Genomic DNA, 22,500 nt, shown 5'->3' with positions numbered 1-22,500 from the left:
GTGTTTCTTTAAAAAAAGATGAGCGGTTTGATGACACGCATGTCATTAAGAAAGGATTTTCAATCCAGAAGCATAACAGAAAAAGAGTTACATTTATTAAGAGACCAGCATGGGGCTTTATGTTAAAGATTGATAATGTACACTATAAATACACGTCTTTCTCCAGGCTGAGTGTCGTGTATGTTTTGAGAGTCGAAGCACCAGAGAGCTTGGAAAGCTGTCAGAAGGCTCCAGCATGACTACGAGAGATTTGATTGTCACCCCTTCACAGCCAGACAGGCACTGGCCTATTTATAGGGAGCCAACTCTGCTTTCTAATGGCTCCTTCTGCTTTCCTTGCCTCTCCTCCTCTCCACCTCTCCTTCCTCCTCCCACCTCTCTTCCACTTTTGATTCTCACAGGATTCATTAACAGCTTTTTTTTTTGTTAATCGCAGTATTTTTTTTTTGCCTCAATCCTTTCGCCATTTTCACTTCATCTGGAGGGACATATTTATATATTCTTTGTCAACTTCACATTATTGCCGTGGCCTCTGTGTGTAATCAGCAGGTCATGTATTTTTATCATAAGAGTGTAAGTGAAACTAGGCCACTTAGTGCAATGTGAAACAGAATGTGACCGCTCCATTACTCGCCTCCGATGGCATTCGTAAGGCTGGTTATCTGAGTATGACTGTGACTTTCTGGCAGGTTGGTTTAATGAGTAAAAGGCTGTCCAAATAACTGGTCCACTAGATAACAGAGGAGCAGACTGGATGGTCTCCGGAGGATTTTGAATCACTGTTAGCAGCAGACACACAATCTAATTAGAATATTGTTTGTTGTTGTGAAATGGAATTTTGATTAGGCTGATGCTCGTGCAAAATGCAGTTTGATCTAGTTTCAGCTTGTCATCAGAGAATGTATGGTATTTGGTTACTATTTTCATCTGGAAAGTGGCCTCTATGCCAATTTCATCACATTTAGTTTTGCTCAGCTCACAACACTAAAAGTCATTTGTTCACTCGTCAGTCCGCCGGTCAAAACAGTGTAGTTTTACCGCCTCGACAAGGTCGCTGCCTCTTTACACAGTAATTGACTTTTAAAGCACATTTGTGGAAATGTCTGACAAGTCTGTTGTTTCCCTTGTCCGTGCAAACCACGTTGAGCTGGTGGGATGTAAAGAGCAGAGTATTAGGGCTCTCTTAGGAAGGCGTTTTGATCGTAAGGGGTTAATTTACTGAGCCTACGTTCAGCAATTAAGTTCAGGCTATTTATGATCAACATTAGCGTTAGTGGACCACTTTGTTTGCTGGATGTATTTCCAATCACCATCCGAACTACAGTGCTAACCTGCTCTTTAAATGTTCAGTAGAAGCTTGAAGAATAAAGTCTTTGTTTGCTCTCTAGCAACGCTAAGACAACTTGTGAGCTTGAAACGAGGTTCAACTCTCTCTTAGCTGCGGGCTAAGATGCCTTTGAGACTTGGCCTCTGCTCACCGGCCTGAACAGAGCAGCAATCAAGAGGTAGGAAGGTTAGAGGTGCTTAAAGTGAAGGTCAGAACCTTTCAATGTTTCTCCCTCTAGAGTTTAAGAACAAGGCCATAAAGTCTCTTAATGTCATACAGTAGGAAGCGGTCATTATTTCTCTCTCTCTCACCGTTTTGTGCATCTGTGTGTTTTCAGAGGTCGGACCACCATTACCCCAAACTGGACTTCACTCAGGAGGAGCTTCAGGAGCGTTTCAAACAACAGCTCAACATGGAAAAGGAATGCACCATCACCATCGACTCTGTGGAGGCGGCCAAGCCCATCACTGAACACATGGCCAAAATGGTAAACAAACCCACCTGTTGCCTCTCCTCGTCTTCATCACATTTTCTCCTAGACTCCTAGAAATTTGGATTTATAGTTATGTGATGCTGAAAATCTGCAAATAGTTTTAAAAATAGTGTGTTATGGAGTTAATATCTATGTTAAACATCTATAACAAACCTAAAATATACTCGAGGTACAACATAAGGTGTTTCAATATATTAGTGTCGGATCAATCTAACAGACTAGCTGGAATAATTATCTACAATAGTGTTATGATTTCTCATAAACCTTGTTGCTTCCTGCACTTTTCTTGTGCTGGAAAACATCTTGTTGTTTTGTGCTGTAATTTTGTCTCTTTTTTTAAAAACTGTAATCCTGTAGAATTTCTGCTAAATCCAACATGCTGTCTCACAATACCGACGTAGAGGGCGTGTTTATCTTGGCTGTTGTCTCGTCTGTTTGGAGTGATTATACTATACACCATTTCTGTAACATGATGTATTTACATTTATTTATTATATCAAATGGCACTCATTGTCTGCTAGGAATAGGGTTCATATTTTACTCTAATTATAAACTTTTAAATAATATGCATTTAGTTCTGACAGGTTAGAGGAAGAAACATCATATTCCTGTGGTGTGCCCGTTTTTTTTTATTTTTTTTTACCCAACTCTGGCATTTACAGTCCAGCCTGGCTCGTCTGCCTCTGCAGATGGGCTATGTGGGAAGGGAGGAGGCTGATGGTCCCTGGTGGTCAGGAAGCATTTACAGACAGGCAGGGCAGAATAGTAATGTATTGTAATGGAAGCCTCTGGAGAGGCCCGAGAGTCACCTCTCCATCACAATCAAGACTGTGTCTCTGCTTCAGGCAGACTGGATGAAACTCTTCAACTGAAGAGTGAACACAATTGTGCAACAGAACATGTGTATAGCCACAATATCTCCACAGGCGCTTGTACAAACAGAAACACAACTGCATGTGTACCCGTGTACAGAATCTAAGTTTCCCTTTATTTAGTCAATCGTGAAAATCAAGAAGCAAAACAAAAATTTTGATTATTGTGCACCAAAAAATGCAAATAATGTTGAATCACGTGCTTGTTCTGTAACAGGTTTTCACCCACATTTAAAACACATTAGATCAACGTAAACAATGTGAGAGCAAAACACAGTGTTGGTGTAGATGGCTGTCTAATGTTCAATGAAAAAGAAACATAATGAACAAAGCTACAATATACTAAGGGCTTTTATTTCTCACTGTTGCTTAGTGAAGGTTAAGACTTTATATATGTTGACAAACAGGATGTAGTCTCTGCTTGTGAAATAATAAATAACCTTTATCACAGTTAGGAACATCATTTGCACCCATTGGTTTGTAACCAAAAGTGACACGAGAGGGTACAACCGAACGCTTAACAATACATTTTTAATTGTTATAATTAACCTCCATGAACTGAAACCAAACTGTGAAAGGGTTAAAGTTGTAAGACGAAAACACGGAAAACACCTAAACCGGAAAACACGAGCTGTCAATCACAAGGAAGCCACGCCCTAAAGCTGCTTTATTTTTTATTGTAATCTAAATGGGACCATAATTTACTAAATGAACATCATGCTGTATTGAAAAAGACTTGAATCTAACTCATTAGGAAGACGTTAACTGAGGTAATAAATCAGAGAAGTCGGGATATTTTCTCATAGACTTCTATTCAATTTGAATGATTGTTTTCGCCCCCTGTTGGCCATTCAAAAGAATGCAGCTTTATGGCACACAGAAAAGGTTTCCCCTTTAGTATTTCCAAACTATGTCAAACAATTCCTTCAATATGCTGTAATGTGAGTGATGAATGATGATTTAACTTATTATTGATACATTATATACGTCTCTGCATACCTTTCCAGTAGGCCAAGACCCCGGGGAAAGTAGAATAGGTTTTTACTACCAGTTTGAGTCCTAATCAGTCTGTGGCCCAGTTGTGTTCCTCTCAGAATGATAGGCTGTTTTCTCCCTTTCATCTGGAGTTATCTGGGACAAACAAGCCTAACCATCAAATAGCATGCACACTCATGCTTCACAATACCTCGTGTCCAGTGAGAGGTGGCCCCGTCTACTGCGTCACACTTTATAATGATGTTCCATTTGGTACATGCTGTTTGCGATAAAACTAAACGCAATGGTGCAGGATTTTATTTGACAGTTGACACATCCTTTAATTGTTTCCTGCTGGCAGATCACTGTCATGAGATGAGGATGACTTCCAGTTATTTTGTCCTTTCAGAGGGAGCTGCTGGCGGATCAGCGGGCACGCTGGCAGAAGATCCTCCTCCAGGCTCTGAGGGACAGTAAGGTGATCCTGGCTAACACCAGCTCCAAGGACTTCAGGCCTAACCTTTATCCCTACCTCTGTGTGCTGGAGGATAGAGAGTATGTTGACATCATGATACAGGTAATACGACCGCGCAATGAAATGCCAGAAGTCCTGGATTCAACAAAGACTTGTCAGAGTTTGAGTCAAAGAGATGTGATTGATGACAGCTTGACTTTACTACATTATTATAAAAAGAAGCAGTGATGTCACATTATGCTCGATTTCTCGACACTGCAATAATCAATCTGGGAAACCACGAAACACAAATCACGTGTCTGACAGTGACGACAGCTGCAGAAGCATCAGGCTCATGCTTTGATCAGATACCTTTGCTTCCAACATAGACACACAGGATGTGATATTAATTCTGAAAAGACCATTTTCTCTTTGGTTTCCTCTCTGACTGAAGGATTGGTTTTTGTTTTTTCATTAAAACTGTCATCAAAAGAATTTTCCTAAATATTTTTGACGTTGTGAACTTTGTCCTTCCTCGTCAGTGTATTACCAACATGCCGCCCAGTGGAGAGTCACTGAAGATTTTAGCCGCGGATCTGGGCAACAGGGTCTACACCAAGTACTGCGTGCGGCAGAAGCAACACAATCAGACGGTGGACAAATTGAACAACATTTACAACAATTACACAGACATGCTGGCCAAAGATACAAAGGTAGAGCGATCACCATGCTCCACACGTCTTCCTGTTTGTCTACTTCTTATGTGTATTAGCTGTTAGGAATTAGGAATGCATCTCCTGTTAGTTTACCTGAAAGATATTTATTTTTGCATGGTTCAACTTGGTAAAAAATGTGTCACAACGAAGAAGTGAGAGGCAAACGTGTTTCTTTATTTGTGTGTATGTCATACACAATGAAAATAATCACGTGTATTTTAGGAAAACAAATATTTGTATGTAGATGTCCATCTGTATGAAGGACTCTCATTGCTTCGTACCACAATAAAAGCACAGCAGACACTGTAAAGCCTGCAACGTTACCAAACTAAAGGACATTGCAGTGCCTTGCTTCAGCTCTAGTTACATGTAAAAACTCTCACTTCTGATTATAATGTGCAACTCATTCTGTTTAAAACGTGTGAGCTGCTTTTGTTTTGTGTCCTAGAAACAATACTGAAGGATTCGATGGTTTTTCTCTGAATTTCTCAGATATTAGTTGTGAAGTTTCATGTTGCAGTAAATTAAAAATAGATGTCAAGCACACTTTATTTAGTGCTTTGTATAAAAGTTTTGGAGTCACAACACCACAGCCAGTATCACTGACTCAGATGGTTCTTGTACACTGGGGGGGGGGGGGGGGAGCCAATGTGATCAAGACTTTAATGAGCAACAGCTCATTATACTCCAGGAGTTAGTTAGTTAGATGTTTGTTTACATGCAGCCTTTGTAGTTAAAATGATGCCTATTAATGTTTTTCTTTGTTATTATGACACAAATCATTAATCCAACTTCTTACTTACTTGTCTGAGGACCAACTAATGTTTTTATTCTCTTGGATCATCCTCTTCCTGAAGGCTCCCTCGCTGTGTGTTCTTGTTTTTGGCAGAATTTTAAAATTTATTTAGGCTTTTACAGGATTCATCATATTTCTTGAAATGTGAAAGCTATCTTTTGATCAGATCACAAAAACCGTCTGTTTGACGAATTATTTAATTATTTTAGTTTTCTGCAGCTCAATCTTTACGAAATAAAAACAACCCACATCCGTTCTTCTCCTTCCAGGAGTATGACGTCCTTCCCAGAGAGCAGTGGTGTAAGCTCGTGACGGACCACAGTTCAGGACCCTCGCTGCAGGGAGCAGAGGTCAACTTGCCATACATAGTATCCCTGGAGCTGGGCACCTTCATGGTGGATATGATGGTCAAGAACCTCAAAATTAATACGGACATCCTGAACCCGGCTTTCCACAAGAAGCTCATCCCCATCCTTTACCACATGTACACCTTCCGCAGCACACGGCAGGTACAGTGGACGTGCAAGTCTTTCCAAGGGATATCAAGAGAGTTTGCTTACCTGCTGTTGGTAGCGATTTATACTGAAATGGTCTCGCCAAATAGACGGGGCTTTGATAACTTCATAACAGGATTCCTTTGCATTATCCAGACCAAAAAGAAATCCTTTCATCTGAGATTTATGTGGAAAAATGGTCAAGGATTATATTTAAAAGGATCTCTGGGAACATTGAGAAACGTATTTAAAAGGATTTGAAAAGAAAACGCAATGAGCTGACCATCAATCAACTGAAATTATAATATTCATTGGGACATTGTTATTTAAAAATAATAATAATAATTACCAGGCACAACAAGTATCCGCAAAGAACACAGGAAATACCTGAACACACATGACCTTCACTGTCACTCTGAAGCCTGGTACACTTGTGCACCCACCTTTCCTAGTGTGAGTTATAAAAGCATTTCTCCCCTTGTGTGAATTGGCAGAGGGGACAGTCGAGTAAGATGAATAGGTTCCTGGCTAATCCCTTTTTTAGTGTCTCCTTAATTGGCTTGCTGATTCACTGCCACGGGACCCTGCAGGAGGGTGAGCCAACCGTGTCAGGGGAGAGAGGGGGAGAGAGGCAGAGAGAGGGAGGCAGGGGGAGAGAGAGAGAGAGGGAGAGAGGGAGAGAGAGAGAGAGAGAGAGAGAGGGGCAGGGGGAGAGGGAGAGAGAGGGAGAGGCAGAGAGAGAGAGAGGCCGAGAGAGAGAGGCAGGGGGAGAGAGAGGGAGGGAGAGAGGGAGAGAGAGAGAGAGAGAGAGAGAGGGAGAGAGACAGAGAGAGCTTTATGGACCTTTTGGACTTGATGCACTTTGTCCTCATTTGTCTTTTCTTTTTATATATATATATATATATATATATATATCTATATCTCTCTCTCTCTTTCTTCCTCTACTTTCTTTTCTCTTAGTCTCCCCCTCCCCTCTCTTTCTCTCTTTGGAGGTTAGCCCATCAGGGGAGTATCCTAATGATTTTACAGCACAGCATGACAGTCTGACTCACGCAAGCAATGCTGAGGTGTTTTATTTTTCTGTCAGGTTACTGCACCTTTTTATTATAGTGGTTTAAAATGTCCAGTCCTACATGCTTTTATGTGTGAGTTACAAACTAGAACAACATATTTCACATCAGAGACACTGACTGGGTAAGACCCCGCCCTGACTGCTGACCAGGGTTTTACAAACTTAAAAGAAAAGAAAGTTCCAGCCGATCATCTGCAATGTGGAAGCTCCAGTGTGTAAGCAAAGCAGTTTAGTGGGGAGGTTTGTGAAGCTACAGTTTCCTATGGTAGTCTTTAGTGGATGTCAGTGATCTGATATTTACTGGTGTTGTATGAATGGAGGAATGATCTCAATGGGAAGTTGTGTTTAGCGTAGTTATTAGTCTGTACCCAGTGCAGAAGTTGTTCATTGTGTTTATGATTTAAACTGCTATGAAACATATTTATCTCATCTACTACTATTTAAATGTTTGCTTCTGCTCATTTCTGCTTCTAATCGTCGCTCTGATGTTTGACCCTCCAGGTCGGCTTCATCAAACCTCACCCCATCCTGAGTCAGATGCAGCAGGAGGCTATGGAGAGCAAGTTGACCTTTGACTCCTATGTGATGCCAATGCTGTGCCCTCCTCTGCCCTGGACTTCTGTCAAGTTTGGAGCCTACCTGCTGACCCCTACCAAGCTGATGCGCTCAGTGGATGGAGCCACACAACACGAGGTGCTGTTGGAGAACTGCCAGAACATCCATGCTGTCCTGGACTCTCTCAACCTGCTGGGCAACTGTGCCTGGAGTATCAACAAACCTTTGTTGGATATTATCATCTCCATCTTCAATGACCGGGGTAGTTATAAGCTAGATATCCCTCCTCCACTATCAGAGGCCCCCAAAATACCCCACTTCAATGCCCAAGATCCCACTTATACTTCTTCTGAGAAAGCCCACATGAAGAGGGAGGTGATTAATGCCAGGAAGAAATGCAATGAGATGCACAGCCTGCGTATGGACGCTCTATACAAACTCTCCATCGCCAACCACATGCGGGATAAGCACTTCTGGTTCCCTCACAACATGGACTTCCGGGGACGTACCTACCCCTGTCCTCCGTACTTTAATCACCTTGGAAGTGATGTCACACGGGCTCTGCTTTTGTTTGCAGAGGGGAAGCCCCTCGGTCCGAAGGGACTGGACTGGCTAAAGATCCACTTAGTCAATCTGACCGGACTGAAGAAGAGGAGCTCACTAGACGGACGGCTGGAGTACGCCAACACTATCATGGAGGACATACTGGACTCTGCCGACAACCCCCTAGATGTCAGTTTGTCATTATGCAACCATACATTCATAGTCCCACATTTTTAAAACACCTATTACACTATTACATTTAGCAGGAATTGAGATACGGCTACTATTTTAAATGTCTGTAATATGCAGATTATAGCATATCCCTTTCTCTCTCACTGGCGTCAGTTTAAACGGTGACAGAATTGGTGGTGATCATGTGTGGAGGATAATGTGCCGTGTGTTTTGTCTTTGTCAGGGGAAGAAGTGGTGGATGAGTGCAGATGAGCCCTGGCAGGCTCTGGGCTGCTGCATGGAGTTAGCCAAAGCTGTGAGATCTCCCGATCCAACGCTGTTCATCTCTCATTTTCCCGTTCACCAGGTAACCGTGAAGCACTTGAAAGAATCACTTATCTGTTTACAGAGTTGCACAGCGGCTTGAATCACACCTTTGATCTCCTATTAATGTGTTATTGAATAAGACATTCAACTGCAAACCCGAAATGTAAAAATAGGTTCATTATTCATCATTTGGGTGAAACAGATTTAAAACAAATATATATAAAATGATTAAAACAGATTATCTTTAGGGCCATTCAGTCATGCTTTTATAGGGCCGTTTTAGAAGGCACATAAAAGCTAACAAGGCAAGACCTCCCCAGCCGTCGGGGGGGCCATTTCTGTTATCTGTCATAAACCTGTCGCTAATCTTCCCGAGCAGCTTCAGATACGCTGCGCTGACAAAGCAACAGACAGATCCTCCTGAACACTGCCAGTTCTGGATGTATATTTACTATAAAGCCCACTTCCTGTGCAGCCTTATGTCAGGAATCCAGTGACAAACCAGAGAACAAGCATTGGAAGAAAATATACAGAGTAATCAATAAGGCTAAACGTATTTAGCACCGCCTCCTCGCAGCTGTTTTAAAAAGGTTTTTCACTCAACCGGCTCAGGGACGAATATATGTAACTAATTAGTACTAAGTTAAATAATAAATAAATAAAGGAAGGGATCTAAGTAGCCAAAAGGAGAAACTTGTGTGAGAGACGTTTAATTGCAGTTACCGGCAAAGCAGAGGCTTTCAGGTCAGAGGTCATTTGGATGGAAATAAAATGAGAGATTATTTGTGCAGCTGGATGGACCTGGTTAACTTCACTGCAATATTTATGTTAGGCGTTATTATTATGTTCGGGCTGAACATGGGGAACTTGCAGGTACACAGAGGTTAATCTCATTTAACAGTCAAACACTGAGAAATACAATTTAAATAAATAAAATTGACCAATTACTTTTAATTTAACTGACGAATAATTGATCATCAGTTAATTGTGTCACCCCGAGTCTGATGCCACATCTTGTCCAGATGTTGCTTTCAATGATGCAGTTAATTTAAGATGCTAATAGAAGGTTTGAGTGTGTGTTTCATCATCTTCTCTTCAGTTAGTTTGTTCTTCTTTAACTTCCACATTCTTTAATTCACATGTTCTGTTTACCTGTAACCTTTTCTGTGTGCTGATCATTTCTTCTGTCTCTCCTCCTCCTCCTCCTCCTCCTCCTCCTCCGCATCATCGCTTTAATCTTTCCTCTCCTTTTCTCCTCCAGGACGGTTCCTGTAATGGTCTCCAGCACTACGCTGCTCTAGGCAGAGATGTTATTGGTGCCACATCAGTCAACCTCATGCCCTGTGACGTGCCCCAGGACGTGTACAGCGGAGTAGCACAGCAGGTCAGCACCAGTGGGCTGTTTTTGGTTTGCATTGTTCTGCACAAACGCAACTGAATCGTGGTTCAGTCGCAAGGCACGTTGCTGTGGCTCAGCTGTTAATGTTCAGATGACTCACTACATCCCATAGTGAGTGACAGATTAGGCATTGAGAATATATTTCAAGTTTCTCAATTCAGGTCTTGTGTTTAAAAGTGCTTAGTTTCTCATGGCTGCAGTGAGAGTAGACTCTCATAGCCCAAAGCTCAAGGGGTAAGTGCTCACACGATGCTATCAAAGACCCCGGCTCGCTGTGAACCTGCATGTTTTTAAGCAGAAACAATTTGAAGCTAATTGTTATGTACTGACATTTCAGTACAGGAGTCGGGGAGCAGAGTGTCGCCGGCTGCATCAAGGGCAGCGACTGTCGTTGGGGGACTGACTGAAAGTGGAGAGCAGCTCCTTGCAGGATACGATCTCTCTGTATTTTTACCTCTGGGCATTGAGTTATTGTAAGATGATACTGTAGATCATATCAGGCTTGTGAACCAGCCAGCCAACCTGGATGAATAAATCGTGTTAACTCGTATCGATAGGCTGCACAATAGGTAACTGTGGCAACAGTCATGTTATTGTAGACTGTGTTAAATCTAGTAGAGCTGAAACAATAAGTTGATTACTCCATTAGTTGATCAAAAGTCTTTTTTAGGTCAAGTCTGCCAAACATTTCCTGGTTCAAGCTTCTACAGCTTCTAAACTCTGAGAATATTATTTTATTTTAGTCACACAACAATAGACATTTGATGGCGTAACCTTTTAGTTTTTTTCAATATGATGATTTATCATCTTTAAATGGAACCCTATGGTGATGAAATCATCCATCGAGATATCGTGATACACATTTAAGTTGTCTTCGTTTACAATAACAAGCTCATACTAACCCTGATGGGAAATATTTTGAAAGGGATTATTTTGAAGATCGCGTGTCCGTGTGTTTTAGGTGGAGGAGTTCCGACTGCGGGATGCAAAGAACGGTTTGAAGATCGCCATGGTGCTAGACGGCTTCATCAGCAGGAAGGTGGTCAAGCAGACCGTGATGACTGTGGTGTACGGGGTCACGCGCTACGGGGGACGCCTCCAGATAGAGAAGAGACTGAAGGAGATCGATGAGTTCCCCAAGGTATGGGTGTGGTGGTGGATGTAGGATTCCCTCGCCGTGCCTTGTACCAGTGGGGAATGACGGAGTGGCATTTTAGCAAAGCGCTACAAATTCAGACACTTTGAGCCCAGATACACTTTTCCAGTCTGAGGTCCATCCTTCTCTAATATTATTGCTCCATTGTCTCCTGCATGGCCCTGAAGGCATTTATCATATGCATTTAATTGTCCACCCAAAGGGGTTTCAGTCGCTTTGACCTTGACATTTGACCCCAGCACACTGTCTCCAAGTGAGCGGTTTGGAGCAAGGACAGAAGCTAATTTCTCCAGTTAATTTATGGGTTATTGCAGTGGAATAAGATATCGCCTGGTTGTATCAGGGAGGCCAGGAGTGTAATGCAGCGAATAGATATAGTTGATATCCTGTGCACAGTCATTATGAATCTATTCTTAGTTCGGAACCACTGCATTTCCATTTCGTTGGACATAAATGGCTTTTTGACTGGCACACACACACACATTCTGTCAAATGACACCACGGCAGGAGAATGGAAGCATTTAATCTTCTCACAGCTCCGTCGTGCTTATTATTTATATGGTTCCTTACAATAGTTGGAGTTAATCTCTTTGTCTGCGTATATGGAATCGGCATTTACCCCGCTGTCAGTGTATCTACCGTCTCACAGCCAGAGGGATCGAGCTAAATGACTCCTGCATAATGTCCCTGATTGGTTAAACACAGAATTAGGGGGGAAGCGTAAATGTGAGTGATTACAGGATGGCGGGGGGGGGGGGGGGGGGGGGGAGATCATATCACTGTGATGATATAAGAAAACACATCATGCTCATATAGTGCTGCAACTTTTATCACATATTTGCATTATACATTAAAAAGCTAATCTTAAAAACTATCTATAGTTTGTTTTAATGAGAAATGCTGTGGAGCGAAAAGTGTGTGTGTGTGTGTGTGTGTGTGTGTGTGTGTGTGTGTGTGTGTGTGTGTGTGTGTGTGTGTGTGTGTGTGTGTGTGTGTGTGTGTGTGTGTGTGTGTGTGTGTGTGTGTGTGTGTGTGAAAAATACAAAATCATAATGGAGCATTGTTGTTTTTTCCAGGACCATGTATGGGAAGCATCTCACTACCTGGTGCGTCTGGTGTTCAATGGCCTAAAGGAGATGTTTACAGGGACCAGAGAGATCCAGGTGGGCGCATTACACCTGCGTAAAGTCAAATACACACAATGTGTCCTCTAACAATTGTCCACAAATGCAAACTCACACTTGTGTCTTACTAATTGCAAAACAGGGCTGACATTCAGTACAAATATTATACACACATGCAGTAAACCCTCTGGTACAAAGAAACATCCAGTTTGGTCACTTTATTTTAGGCCTTTGTCATTTCCTAATACTTCTATAGGAAGTTCTCTAGTTAGGACGCTGTAATTAAGTACCTATTATGGGGAAACTAGAGTCGACTTACACTCAATGAATTACAATCAAGTGAGTGTGTAACCTACAGAGTGCTGAGCAGATGAGCTACACATGCAGCATTGTAAAATATGTCAACAAACAAACACACAGTTCAACATATATGACGAATAATGTTTCCAATAAGGATATTGAATTGGGTTTAGAAATGTGTCTGGAAATCATTTGCTGTGTATAAACCAGCATTGCTAACTAACTTTTATAAAGAAAACTTAAATAACAGAATTTAATCCCTGTTTTCCTTGTGATTCATATAAAATAAAGTTTTTCCCCCCGAGGGAACTTCTTAGGAAAGACTTAATAAAAGGCTGCTCCAGTTTCTGACTACTGACCCTCTATTCCATATAGGATGATATTTTATTTACTACTAGTTTACTTCACTATTCCCCTGAAAGCGGCACCCATTCATCACGTAGATTCCATTTATAGATTGAGAGACGTGCATCTGGTGGAGCATTGTATATTATCTCCACAGGCTGAAAGGAGTCTAAGTCTATTTCTGCAATCCACCCACGGCTGGTGTTTGTGTCCTTTGGGGAATGTGTGGGGATGGCCCAGTCTGAGATAAAGAAAATCCCCTTTCCCATCATACCTTGGTGTGTGTGTGTGTGTGTGTGTGTGTGCACCTGTTGCTTTTAAATAGGTCACATCCTCTCGTTTTTCAGCAGTGAGTTGAAGTATGAGTGAGGGAGAGGTAGCTGATCAATCCCCGGCGCTGTCATCCCTGACCTCTCCTACGATCTCTGTACATTTTTTTCTTTCATTCTCTCAACACAGCTGCTCATTCTCTTTAAACTGTGCCTGTCCACTCTCCCCTCTCTCTCTCTCTCTCTCTCTGCCTCTCTTGATTTATCAGTCAATCTCTCCAGCTGCCTCACTATCTAATCTCTCACTCCCATTGCTATACCTACATGCTACCTTCATTTCAATGTACCCGGGAATACAAGAAGAGAGGTGATGATTAATGAGCAACTTTGGGCCAGACTGCTATCTCGAGTTGTTAGGACAAATATATCTTTCCTACAGCTCTCCGTGTGCCGGGATGTGTGAGGAGGTACTTTTGGCTTCTATTCTTGGAGATGATCTGTGAACATTTTTCACTTTTAATTTTTAGAGTCAAGCAACAACTGCTCACGTGTCCCTCGGCAAGTTTGCAACAATCGTTTGCTGCTCCAGGAAGTAGAACAGCCGAACATTTTGTGCATCTGCTGATACTGTGAAGAGAAAGTTCCTGTTTTCTGTTTGTCGTTCCAAATGCACCATAGTGTCCTTTTTTTTATTTCATTTGCTGCCTGGTTCATTACATCTGCCACCCGACTGTCCAGACTCACTGATTTGAACTCGATTGCTTTGTTGTCCACATACACAACAGATAGGCGTACTCACACTCTTGATTGCTGACGCGCTTTGAATGTTTTCCGAGTATGCTCCTCAAATCCAGTGTGTGCCCTCGATTTACCTCTGCTGGCGTTCATGTGTTGCAGGATTGGCTGACGGAGAGCGCCAGGCTCATCTCCAAGTCTGGCCACACTGTGGAGTGGGTGACACCCCTGGGTTTACCCGTGATTCAGCCCTACCACCGCACACGCATCAAAGTGGTGAGTCTCATCCTAAGGCAAGAGAAGGGGTTCTCCACTAGTCTCAGTGAAGTCACACACACGTGCTATTCCTGTAGCTGCGTGTGTACAGTCGGTATTAGAGGCCGGTGTAGCGGGGCTGACCTGTTTTCTTTCTTTCTTTCTATCGTTTGTCATTTTTATTTTCAAAAAGGTGGAAACATTACATAGAAAACCAATAATAGCATACTAGAAAATAGTAAGAAAAAGGTTCTGTAATGCAAGATCAATAACAATGATAAAGAAAAGATTCCAAAAGCAATTACTAGTGCAACAGGTGAGATGCTGGGTAACAAAGTCACACGTCAAGACATGTCATGTGTTGACCCTGAACACTCTTGATGCTCAGCGCCACACCCACTCTTCATGTGTCCACCATGGTTTCATACACCGTATGATGGTAGACCGCTTAGCCAATTACAGGCCTGTTTTCTTTTCTCTGTATTTTTAGATCCTTTCTGAAGTTCCCCCTTGTTCTTCTTCACTCTTAGTCTCACCATTCACACCATCCTCAATACTCACACAACTGACCTTTTCATAGCACACACTGTATAAATCTTTGACTCGCATTAGTACAAGTACGCACGGCACTCCTCTGTTGACACACTGACCAATGATGGAGTCCCCTGTACGTACCAGCTTAGTGCTGTTGAGATATGTGTCAGACTTGACCCCTCATTGTCTTTTTGTTCCAATATTTCCACGAGGCAGTGAGATGCTTCGGCTCATCACTTTCATTAGATATCATTGGGCTTTGATGGATTTTCTGATGAGGCTGATTTTTTGTTTTTAATCCACTGAGAGCAAGTTGTCGTCCTCACACAGCCGGACCACCGTGTTTAGCTCCACTCATTGTGGTCTGGCCAGGCTCAATACTCATTTAGCTTGAACGTGCGGTACTGCCAACGTGCAGGGGACAAAACTACTTTGCAAGCATTTTTGATCAGCCCCTTTTTGTCAACAGAGAGATAATTGACAAGTGCTCTTCTCAGCACAACCTTAAACATAACTGGACGCACTCCACACTCACTGGGGCTGCTCGGGATTATATCTGGAAGAAAATGATGACTCCTCTGGTTGTAGCTCTTTGGTAGACTGGCAGCCTGCCAGGGCTCAGTGCATTTCTGTCCCAGACTAATATATCAAAGCAAAAAGTGAGCTTGTGAAATATACCGTGTGTGCACAACCCTTTGTGTTGGCCTCAAACTATCCATGAGGTAAAACCCCAAATGATTCACATCTTATTTTTGTGTTTGCTTTTTTAGTTCACTCCCCCCCCCCCCCCTCCACCTCTTTATTCCTCTTCCTCAGTCTCCTAAAGTAATTATTGTTCCAATCTTCTCGTATGCAAGACAGCCAACCTGTCATGAATGCTTCAGTCCTGGATGCTTTGCGGGTGGAGGGCTCCAGCTGATGGTGTATTGTGATGGCTGTGAGTGGCCCAACTTTAATGGAACTCAACAACGTCACTGGATTTGTCTGAATTCCTGACAGTAGCACGTCTTAAGTAGATAACACGTCTGTGTACCAGCAGATAACGTGCGTGTGTGTGCGTGTGTGTGTTGGGAAAGAAAAAGCCTCCGTATGACTGTGATTATATAAAATCCATTTTGACCTCTGTATCCTTAAGCCCATTAACTAAGTGAAAGGAAGAGACAGACACATAGCGATTGCCAAGCACAGGCAGACAGCTAGCTCGTACGCTGACCCGACATGCCGCCTGCTCTTTTAGTATGACATCAAGCAGAAGGTTGGCTTAGAGGGGGAGTGACACCTCATGAGAAGGTGCAAGAGAGCGAGGGTGACAGATGGTGGGTCGCCTGAGGGTGCATCTCTCTCTGTCGACGTAGTAAGCCGCGTTCCTTTTGATTTGATCTGCGTCTTTTAATGTCCAACAGGGACAAGGAAGCTGATTAGCCTCTGTGTTTTTTCAAGTCCTAAAGATGATTTAATAAATGCGGCGACGACTTCACGGACGAATGAGGTTTTTAGCTTACATTTCACAGATAACTTTTTTTTCTCATCCCCTGCAATAATTCTCTAATCCAGTTGCATCATTGCACACCGAAAATTAAACTTGCACACAAAGGTCACCTGTTCCGTGCACGGCTGGATTAAATGCAATCTCCCAGTCTCCTCTCTGCCTCTTCAATCCAAGGCCACAGTGTTTCTGGGGGGGTCATTAGTAATTAGACTCTTGATAGAACAGGAAGGTGAAGTGTGATGCACAGAAAGAAAACCAATAAGTGGAGAGAAAGTAGCTACAATTGCATCACAAGGGAGTGTGTTGTTGCATGTTTGTGTATCTCTGCAGTGTTGGTTCTTTTCACTGTGCGTACGGAGGTGAGTAGAAATGCTGACCAGTGCAGTCGAGTATGTTCCATAGCTGATGGGAGGTGAGGAAATTAGAGTAGGATGGAGTAGCTGAACATACATCAGGGAGGCTGCTTAACGGGATTGGGAGATGCTAATCGGATCAGAGGTCACTCTGGCTCAGATTTCTTGTTTGTTTTTCATTTTCCCCTCCCAGGCAAGGTTACAGTGAAATCTCCCTCTCAGGGGATGGCGACACACGGGAGTCAGCTGGATTGGCTGGATTTGAGAATTTACAGCGTGACTCAGCTCAGTGAGCTAATGTCCTCTATGAGGAAAGATTCACAGAGGTTTAGTTTCTTTTGGTGGTAATTGGTGATTTCCCTGGATAGTGAAGCATTGTGCACTTTTTTCTTTTTAGTACAGTTCAAATAGCAATATAAAAATAGTCCACTGTAAGCAATATTAACTTGTGGTATAAGCCCTACAGAGGGGCAAGATACCCAAACCAAAAGAGACACATTTGTTGGTCATGTTGTGTCTCACTGTGGTCGTTTTGCATCTGGTTGTAGTTGCTGATTGGTCAATTTGAGTTTCTGTGGTAGTTTTGCGTCTCTTTGTTGAATAGATGATATGTTGTGTCTGTCAGCCGTTCCTTTGAGTAAAAGCAAGATTTGGGAACATTCTTTGGGGGCTGTACAATCCGTCAATCTGCTTTTCTTATTCTGGGGAACTACGTTTCTATAAATGTCGCACGGTGCCCTCCATTCCTCCTTCTTTTGTCTCGTAACAAAAGCGAGCCGTTCCCTTGGTGTTTCGTCGATCTTGCCAAATCTTGTGGCATTTTGGGGAGAACTAATGAATGCAGTTTGAGTTTTCAAGGACAACCCCGAGTGGAAGTAAAATAAAGTTTGGTAGAAAGGATGTCTGGAAAAGGTCAGTGGAGGTGTGGCGAGACTCAGTGGTGTGTGTGACAATGAGTCTGCAGCTGTCTTCAGGGGTAGAAGGCGAGGGAGTGGACCAGGTGACGTGGAACAGCAGAGAACTGAGGTGTAACGCAGAACTGCTTCCGCTTGAATGGATGAGACGTGTGTTATTAACCACTGTGTGATGTATGGGGATTCCCCTCTTGGCAGCGTGGCCTTTATGTGGTTAGTGATGGCTGTTGTATCCATGACCATCTGTGCTGTGACTCTCATATGATTTAGTCTGCAGGAGCCTATTCCCCACAGACGTGCAGCAGGATTATCCAAGGTCTCCTTCACCACAGCCTCAGGGTTTGACACAAATCATGCCCGTATGCATTATAATGAACAGGGGCTAAGTGTGGGGTAGTGACCTCATTTACAGCATGGCAGTCCATCTCTTTTACCCCAACACCTTGTTGCGTTCTCCTTTCCCTCGTCCTAACCTACCCATTAACTCATGAAGAGGGAATGTGAAGAGGGGGATGATGGACAGACCCCCCCCTCCCCCCTTACTCAAGTCCTCCTAGGGCAATGATGGATGAGATAGCAGCCATGGCAGAAACTAATGGGTTTTTTCCAACAACGCTTCTATTGTAAAAAAACATTTTTTGGATAATTGTGTGATTCTGTCATTCATCACACTGCGACCTTCACGCATTCCCCTGGAACACAACGCACAACTGATATCTCGTAATAATTTCAGGATTTGAGGCTGTTATATAGAAATATTAATTAATAGGGCTGGAATTATGCATTTCATTATCAACAGAGCACCTCCTCCACCTTGTTTACTGCTCTGAAAAGTAGATGATGTTGAAAATATAAGTGTAACATCTTAATGCACCCGAGAAAACTAAATAATTATTGTTGATTATTAGATTAGTATTTGTATTCTAATACTATTTCCATACAGCTAGCGGCTTAAGGATGGAAATGTGGGTCGGTCTGTTGGTTGGTCCACCATCTGTCTATTGAATGAATGCATTCATGGTTCCCAGTGGATGAATCACACTGATCCCCTGACTTCTCCTCCAGCACCGTCATGGGGCTTTGCGATTTTTGGTTGTTAGGGAAACATCTAAACAGCTATTGGATGGATTTCAATGTTTGGTTCAGGTCTTCATGGTCCCCAGAGATTGAATCCTACTGACGGTAATGGTCCTCTGAGTTTTCCACTGGCGCTGCCAACAGATCGAAGTTTTCCCTTGAATTTGGCACAAACAGACATTTATCATATATCCTAATGGATGTAATATCGCAAACAAATGTTCAGTGAGTGCACACACTCAATATGCCAGTTGACTAATTTCAAGAAAGCACTATGGTTTTTGACTTAATGTTTGTTTTGATCAGGATTGAATGCGTGGAAAAAAGGGTCTTGATGTCCCAATTTCCAACTCACCAACCTTTTGTTGATGCGAACTAATAATAAATACCCAATCATTGACACAGCACCATGTCATTCTGCTCTGAGGTGCATCCGGGTCCACAAGATATTGCACTCCTCTCCGAACTGTTACAGCCCTCAGGAGAGCATCCTTCTCAAAATGTCTGGTTTCCAGCTTTCCAGGAGGTCATTATAGACTCGGAAAGAGCAAGAAGCAGAATGGGGAATAGTTGAAATTGCGAAAGGGATGTGCACTTCAAAGGGTCTGTGATTCCTCAGTGTTCATCCCACAGAGAAGCAAGCGAGAACAAATAGCTGAATATTAGCACCAAACGCAGAGTTATTAAAGACTCCTAAGGGTGTCGGAACGGCAGTGGTCATGATCGCAGGAGTTGTTTGTATTACGGGCATTAAAGGAGTCAAATTCAAAGACCCCACCCAACAACACATTCAGTTTACAGCCAGTGAAAGGTGTAATGTCTGAGCCGCCATGCTGCCCAATATGAATGAATGTGTTTCCTTATTTTGCCTGTTTTTATGATGCAATTCAATTTATTTGACCTAAAAACAAGGAAATGAATGCAAATGTATCCTCATGAGAGCCCGATAATAATTGGGAACAAACAAACTCAAACACATTTTCTATTCATTCATAGTATTGTGAGTACATTTTGCTCTGATCAGTAACTAATAGTACTTATGTCTAATGATGAGCTGTTTGATTATTCAGAGTACAGATAGATCTAAATCATTGCAACGTTCTGAATGTCATTGAATTGAAATGGAAAAGTGTGTCCGTGTCGAAGCGGCTTTCCATCTGTGAAAAATGAGTTGAGGCAGAGCGACAAACGAAGAGACACTGAGACATTAGTGTGTGCTGAATGCAAGTAAACACGCTCATGCTCACATGGACGAGCGGTTGGCTGCCTGTTGCCGGTTATATCTGGTTCCTGATAGTCGCCCCGTCGTTCCCGTCCCGGCTTGTTTCCAAAGGGTCAGGAACACACTGCCCTGCCACAGATGCCTTGGCACGGCAGACTGGATGGACCCTCAAGGCTCGAGAGATTAGAGCACTAAGTCTTCCCTCCACTGGGAACTGAAGGCTTTGGTGTTGGTCTTAGAGTTAAAAAAAAAAAAAGTGGAATTAAGAAAACAGCTGAGATCAAAAGGAGGTTTTATGCCCTCTCAGTTTGCAAAGACTGGCAAATATCTCGCTGTGTTCATATTTTCCTCGGATGGTTTGTCATTATTGTCGTATTGATACTAGTCCTACACCAGTATACTAGTATTCCTATACTATTATCACCTACCTTTTGTCATTTTGTGGCATACTCTTAATACTTTGGCAATAATGTAAATATGTTTTACCTCTTCTTCTTGATTTCCCCTCTTCTTTCTTTCACTTTCTCTCTTTTCAATCTCTTTCCTGTGTGTGGGGGAAAGTGCATCACCTTGAACTACCTCTCCGTCCGGCCGTGCTCCTGTGTGATGCATATGTTTGCATAAAGATGCCCAATGTGTGCATGTAGGCTTAGAATAGGTGAAACTCTAAAAGAGCCGCTTCATGGCCCCAAGAAACAGCGTCTACTTCCTTTTTTAATACGACGTCATTACTCTTGAAACAAGATGTCGGGGGTTAGGATGCAACACAGTTAGAGATCATTTAAAATTGTAAACTATATGAAAACCATACAAACTGTATTTGCTGGGGTTTTGGTTTCAGTCAGTGTTGCAGGACGTTGACACATACCATACCTACAGCCTAAAATGTTTTATCATTTGTGTTTAGCTCATTGTGCTAATAAAGTTGGATGTTTTCTTGTCACGTATTCATCCTCTGAACTTTCTTTGTTTTATCTTGAGCTCTTGATATCTGACGTTTGCCTTAAAGGGAGAAATAGGTTTCCACACTATATGATCGTATGTGCTTCAACGATTAGTCATTTTTAAGCAAATATGTCAGACATTAATTGCTTCCAGCTTCTCCAATGTGGTTTACTTTATTTTCTTTGTCGTATGTATGTGATAGCAAATTGAATATTTTGGGGGATTTAGATTTTTATATAATTCACAGTTAAAGGCCTTTTGATTGACATTTTCTTAAAATTGTTCTCTTAATTTCTGTAAAATATAAAAAGTTTGATCTAGCCTTCTCAAATGGATGCATTACAAAGTATTTAGACGTTTCCTTCAACCTGAAATATTTGTTATTTTAGAATAATTTGGGATCTTGTTAAGACTCTTTGACCTTAAATGACAAAATCAGTGAGCCGGAGATTATTAACCCCTTTTGTTGTGTTTGCCTCTCCAGTTGAAGAACACCTTACAACATATCCACCTCCAGATCAGCCATGACATCAAGCAGTAAGTCTTCCTGCAACCGACATCTGTTTCTGTCCGTTCATCCACACACTCGTACTGAATCTGACCCACAGCAGATGCAAAGTCACCGCTTTATTCTCTCACGATGCTCGTTGACATTTTGTGCAGAAGTGTCAGATTAGTGACCTGGAATAAAGACGGAGAACAGCTGACGAGAGAAATTGTGTATTTTTGGCTTTGGCCTTTTTTTTTGTGAGTTGCTTTTTTTTCATAATTCATAAGTTTTCAAAAAAACGTAGCTTCCGACTGCTTGACACATCGCAGTTTAGCTTTTAGAGGTGAATGAAAGCAGAGAGTGGAGCTCTCTGGAGGCAATTAGCTCACATTTTGAAGAACTTCAGCTGCACAAAAGCTCCGTCTCCAGTGGATATTTCCACTAATTGCCTGCTCGGATGTAACTTTGCATTTGTCATAAAGTAGGAAAGTCTTTGGAAGCACCTTTTGAAAGCATAATTCAACTCTTAACAGTTTCAGATGGAAGAAGTTGAAATGGGTCTTCGCTCACAGAAGTTATTGAAAATAGTAGTTCAAACTCTTTTTGTCTAGATGCTTCATTTATAGATAAAATATACAACAAAAAATCATTTTTACAAATGTCAAAATACACTTACAGGACTAGAAGAGAGATTCTGCAAGAACAAGCTTTTGTGAAACACATCAGAAATAGAATCCAAATGATTTCATAATGAGAAGTACGTGTGTTATTATTTAACTATGTGTGACTCAATAGTTATCATAGTATATACTGCGGTGGCAGAGGAGAGGCACATTAACACATATTACCATGTCCATGTGTAGCTTGTTAAGTAGAACTTCATATGTTTTACTCCAAACGACAGAGAAGCTTCGTCCTTTTGCTGGCAGACGATGGATCAGAGAAGATTTAAAGTGAATAAAGTCGCAGTCCACTTCAATAGATGATATTTGACCTTTTGCGATTAAAGAAATATCATGTATTCTCTAAATAAGTGGAAGTTTGGGATGTTTAAATGAAAAAAAATGTGTAGATAGAGTTTCAAAAGAGACGACAAGA

At 42.1% G+C, this 22,500-nt stretch overlaps 1 protein-coding gene across 2 annotated transcripts in view; it reads left to right on the top strand.

Annotated features, from left to right (window-relative positions):
* The window catches only part of polrmt (polymerase (RNA) mitochondrial (DNA directed)), a 50,673-nt gene that overhangs the window by 9,332 nt on the left and 18,841 nt on the right, over positions 1-22,500 (top strand). For both annotated transcript variants that reach the window (XR_003832189.1, XM_029430395.1), the window contains exons 6-16: positions 1,665-1,814; positions 4,077-4,244; positions 4,664-4,834; positions 5,903-6,142; positions 7,701-8,486; positions 8,713-8,835; positions 10,057-10,179; positions 11,156-11,335; positions 12,427-12,513; positions 14,286-14,399; positions 21,397-21,449. Coding sequence is in view for 1 of the 2 variants with exons in the window: in XM_029430395.1 (XP_029286255.1) it covers positions 1,665-1,814; positions 4,077-4,244; positions 4,664-4,834; positions 5,903-6,142; positions 7,701-8,486; positions 8,713-8,835; positions 10,057-10,179; positions 11,156-11,335; positions 12,427-12,513; positions 14,286-14,399; positions 21,397-21,449 (2,195 nt within the window). In the remaining variant the exon portion in view is untranslated. The remainder of the gene's footprint in view (positions 1-1,664; positions 1,815-4,076; positions 4,245-4,663; positions 4,835-5,902; positions 6,143-7,700; positions 8,487-8,712; positions 8,836-10,056; positions 10,180-11,155; positions 11,336-12,426; positions 12,514-14,285; positions 14,400-21,396; positions 21,450-22,500) is intronic.

The sequence above is a fragment of the Cottoperca gobio genome, chromosome 4, assembly GCF_900634415.1.
Source record: "Cottoperca gobio chromosome 4, fCotGob3.1, whole genome shotgun sequence".
NCBI lineage: Eukaryota > Metazoa > Chordata > Actinopteri > Perciformes > Bovichtidae > Cottoperca > Cottoperca gobio.
This window is presented reverse-complemented; position numbering and strand designations above follow the sequence as displayed.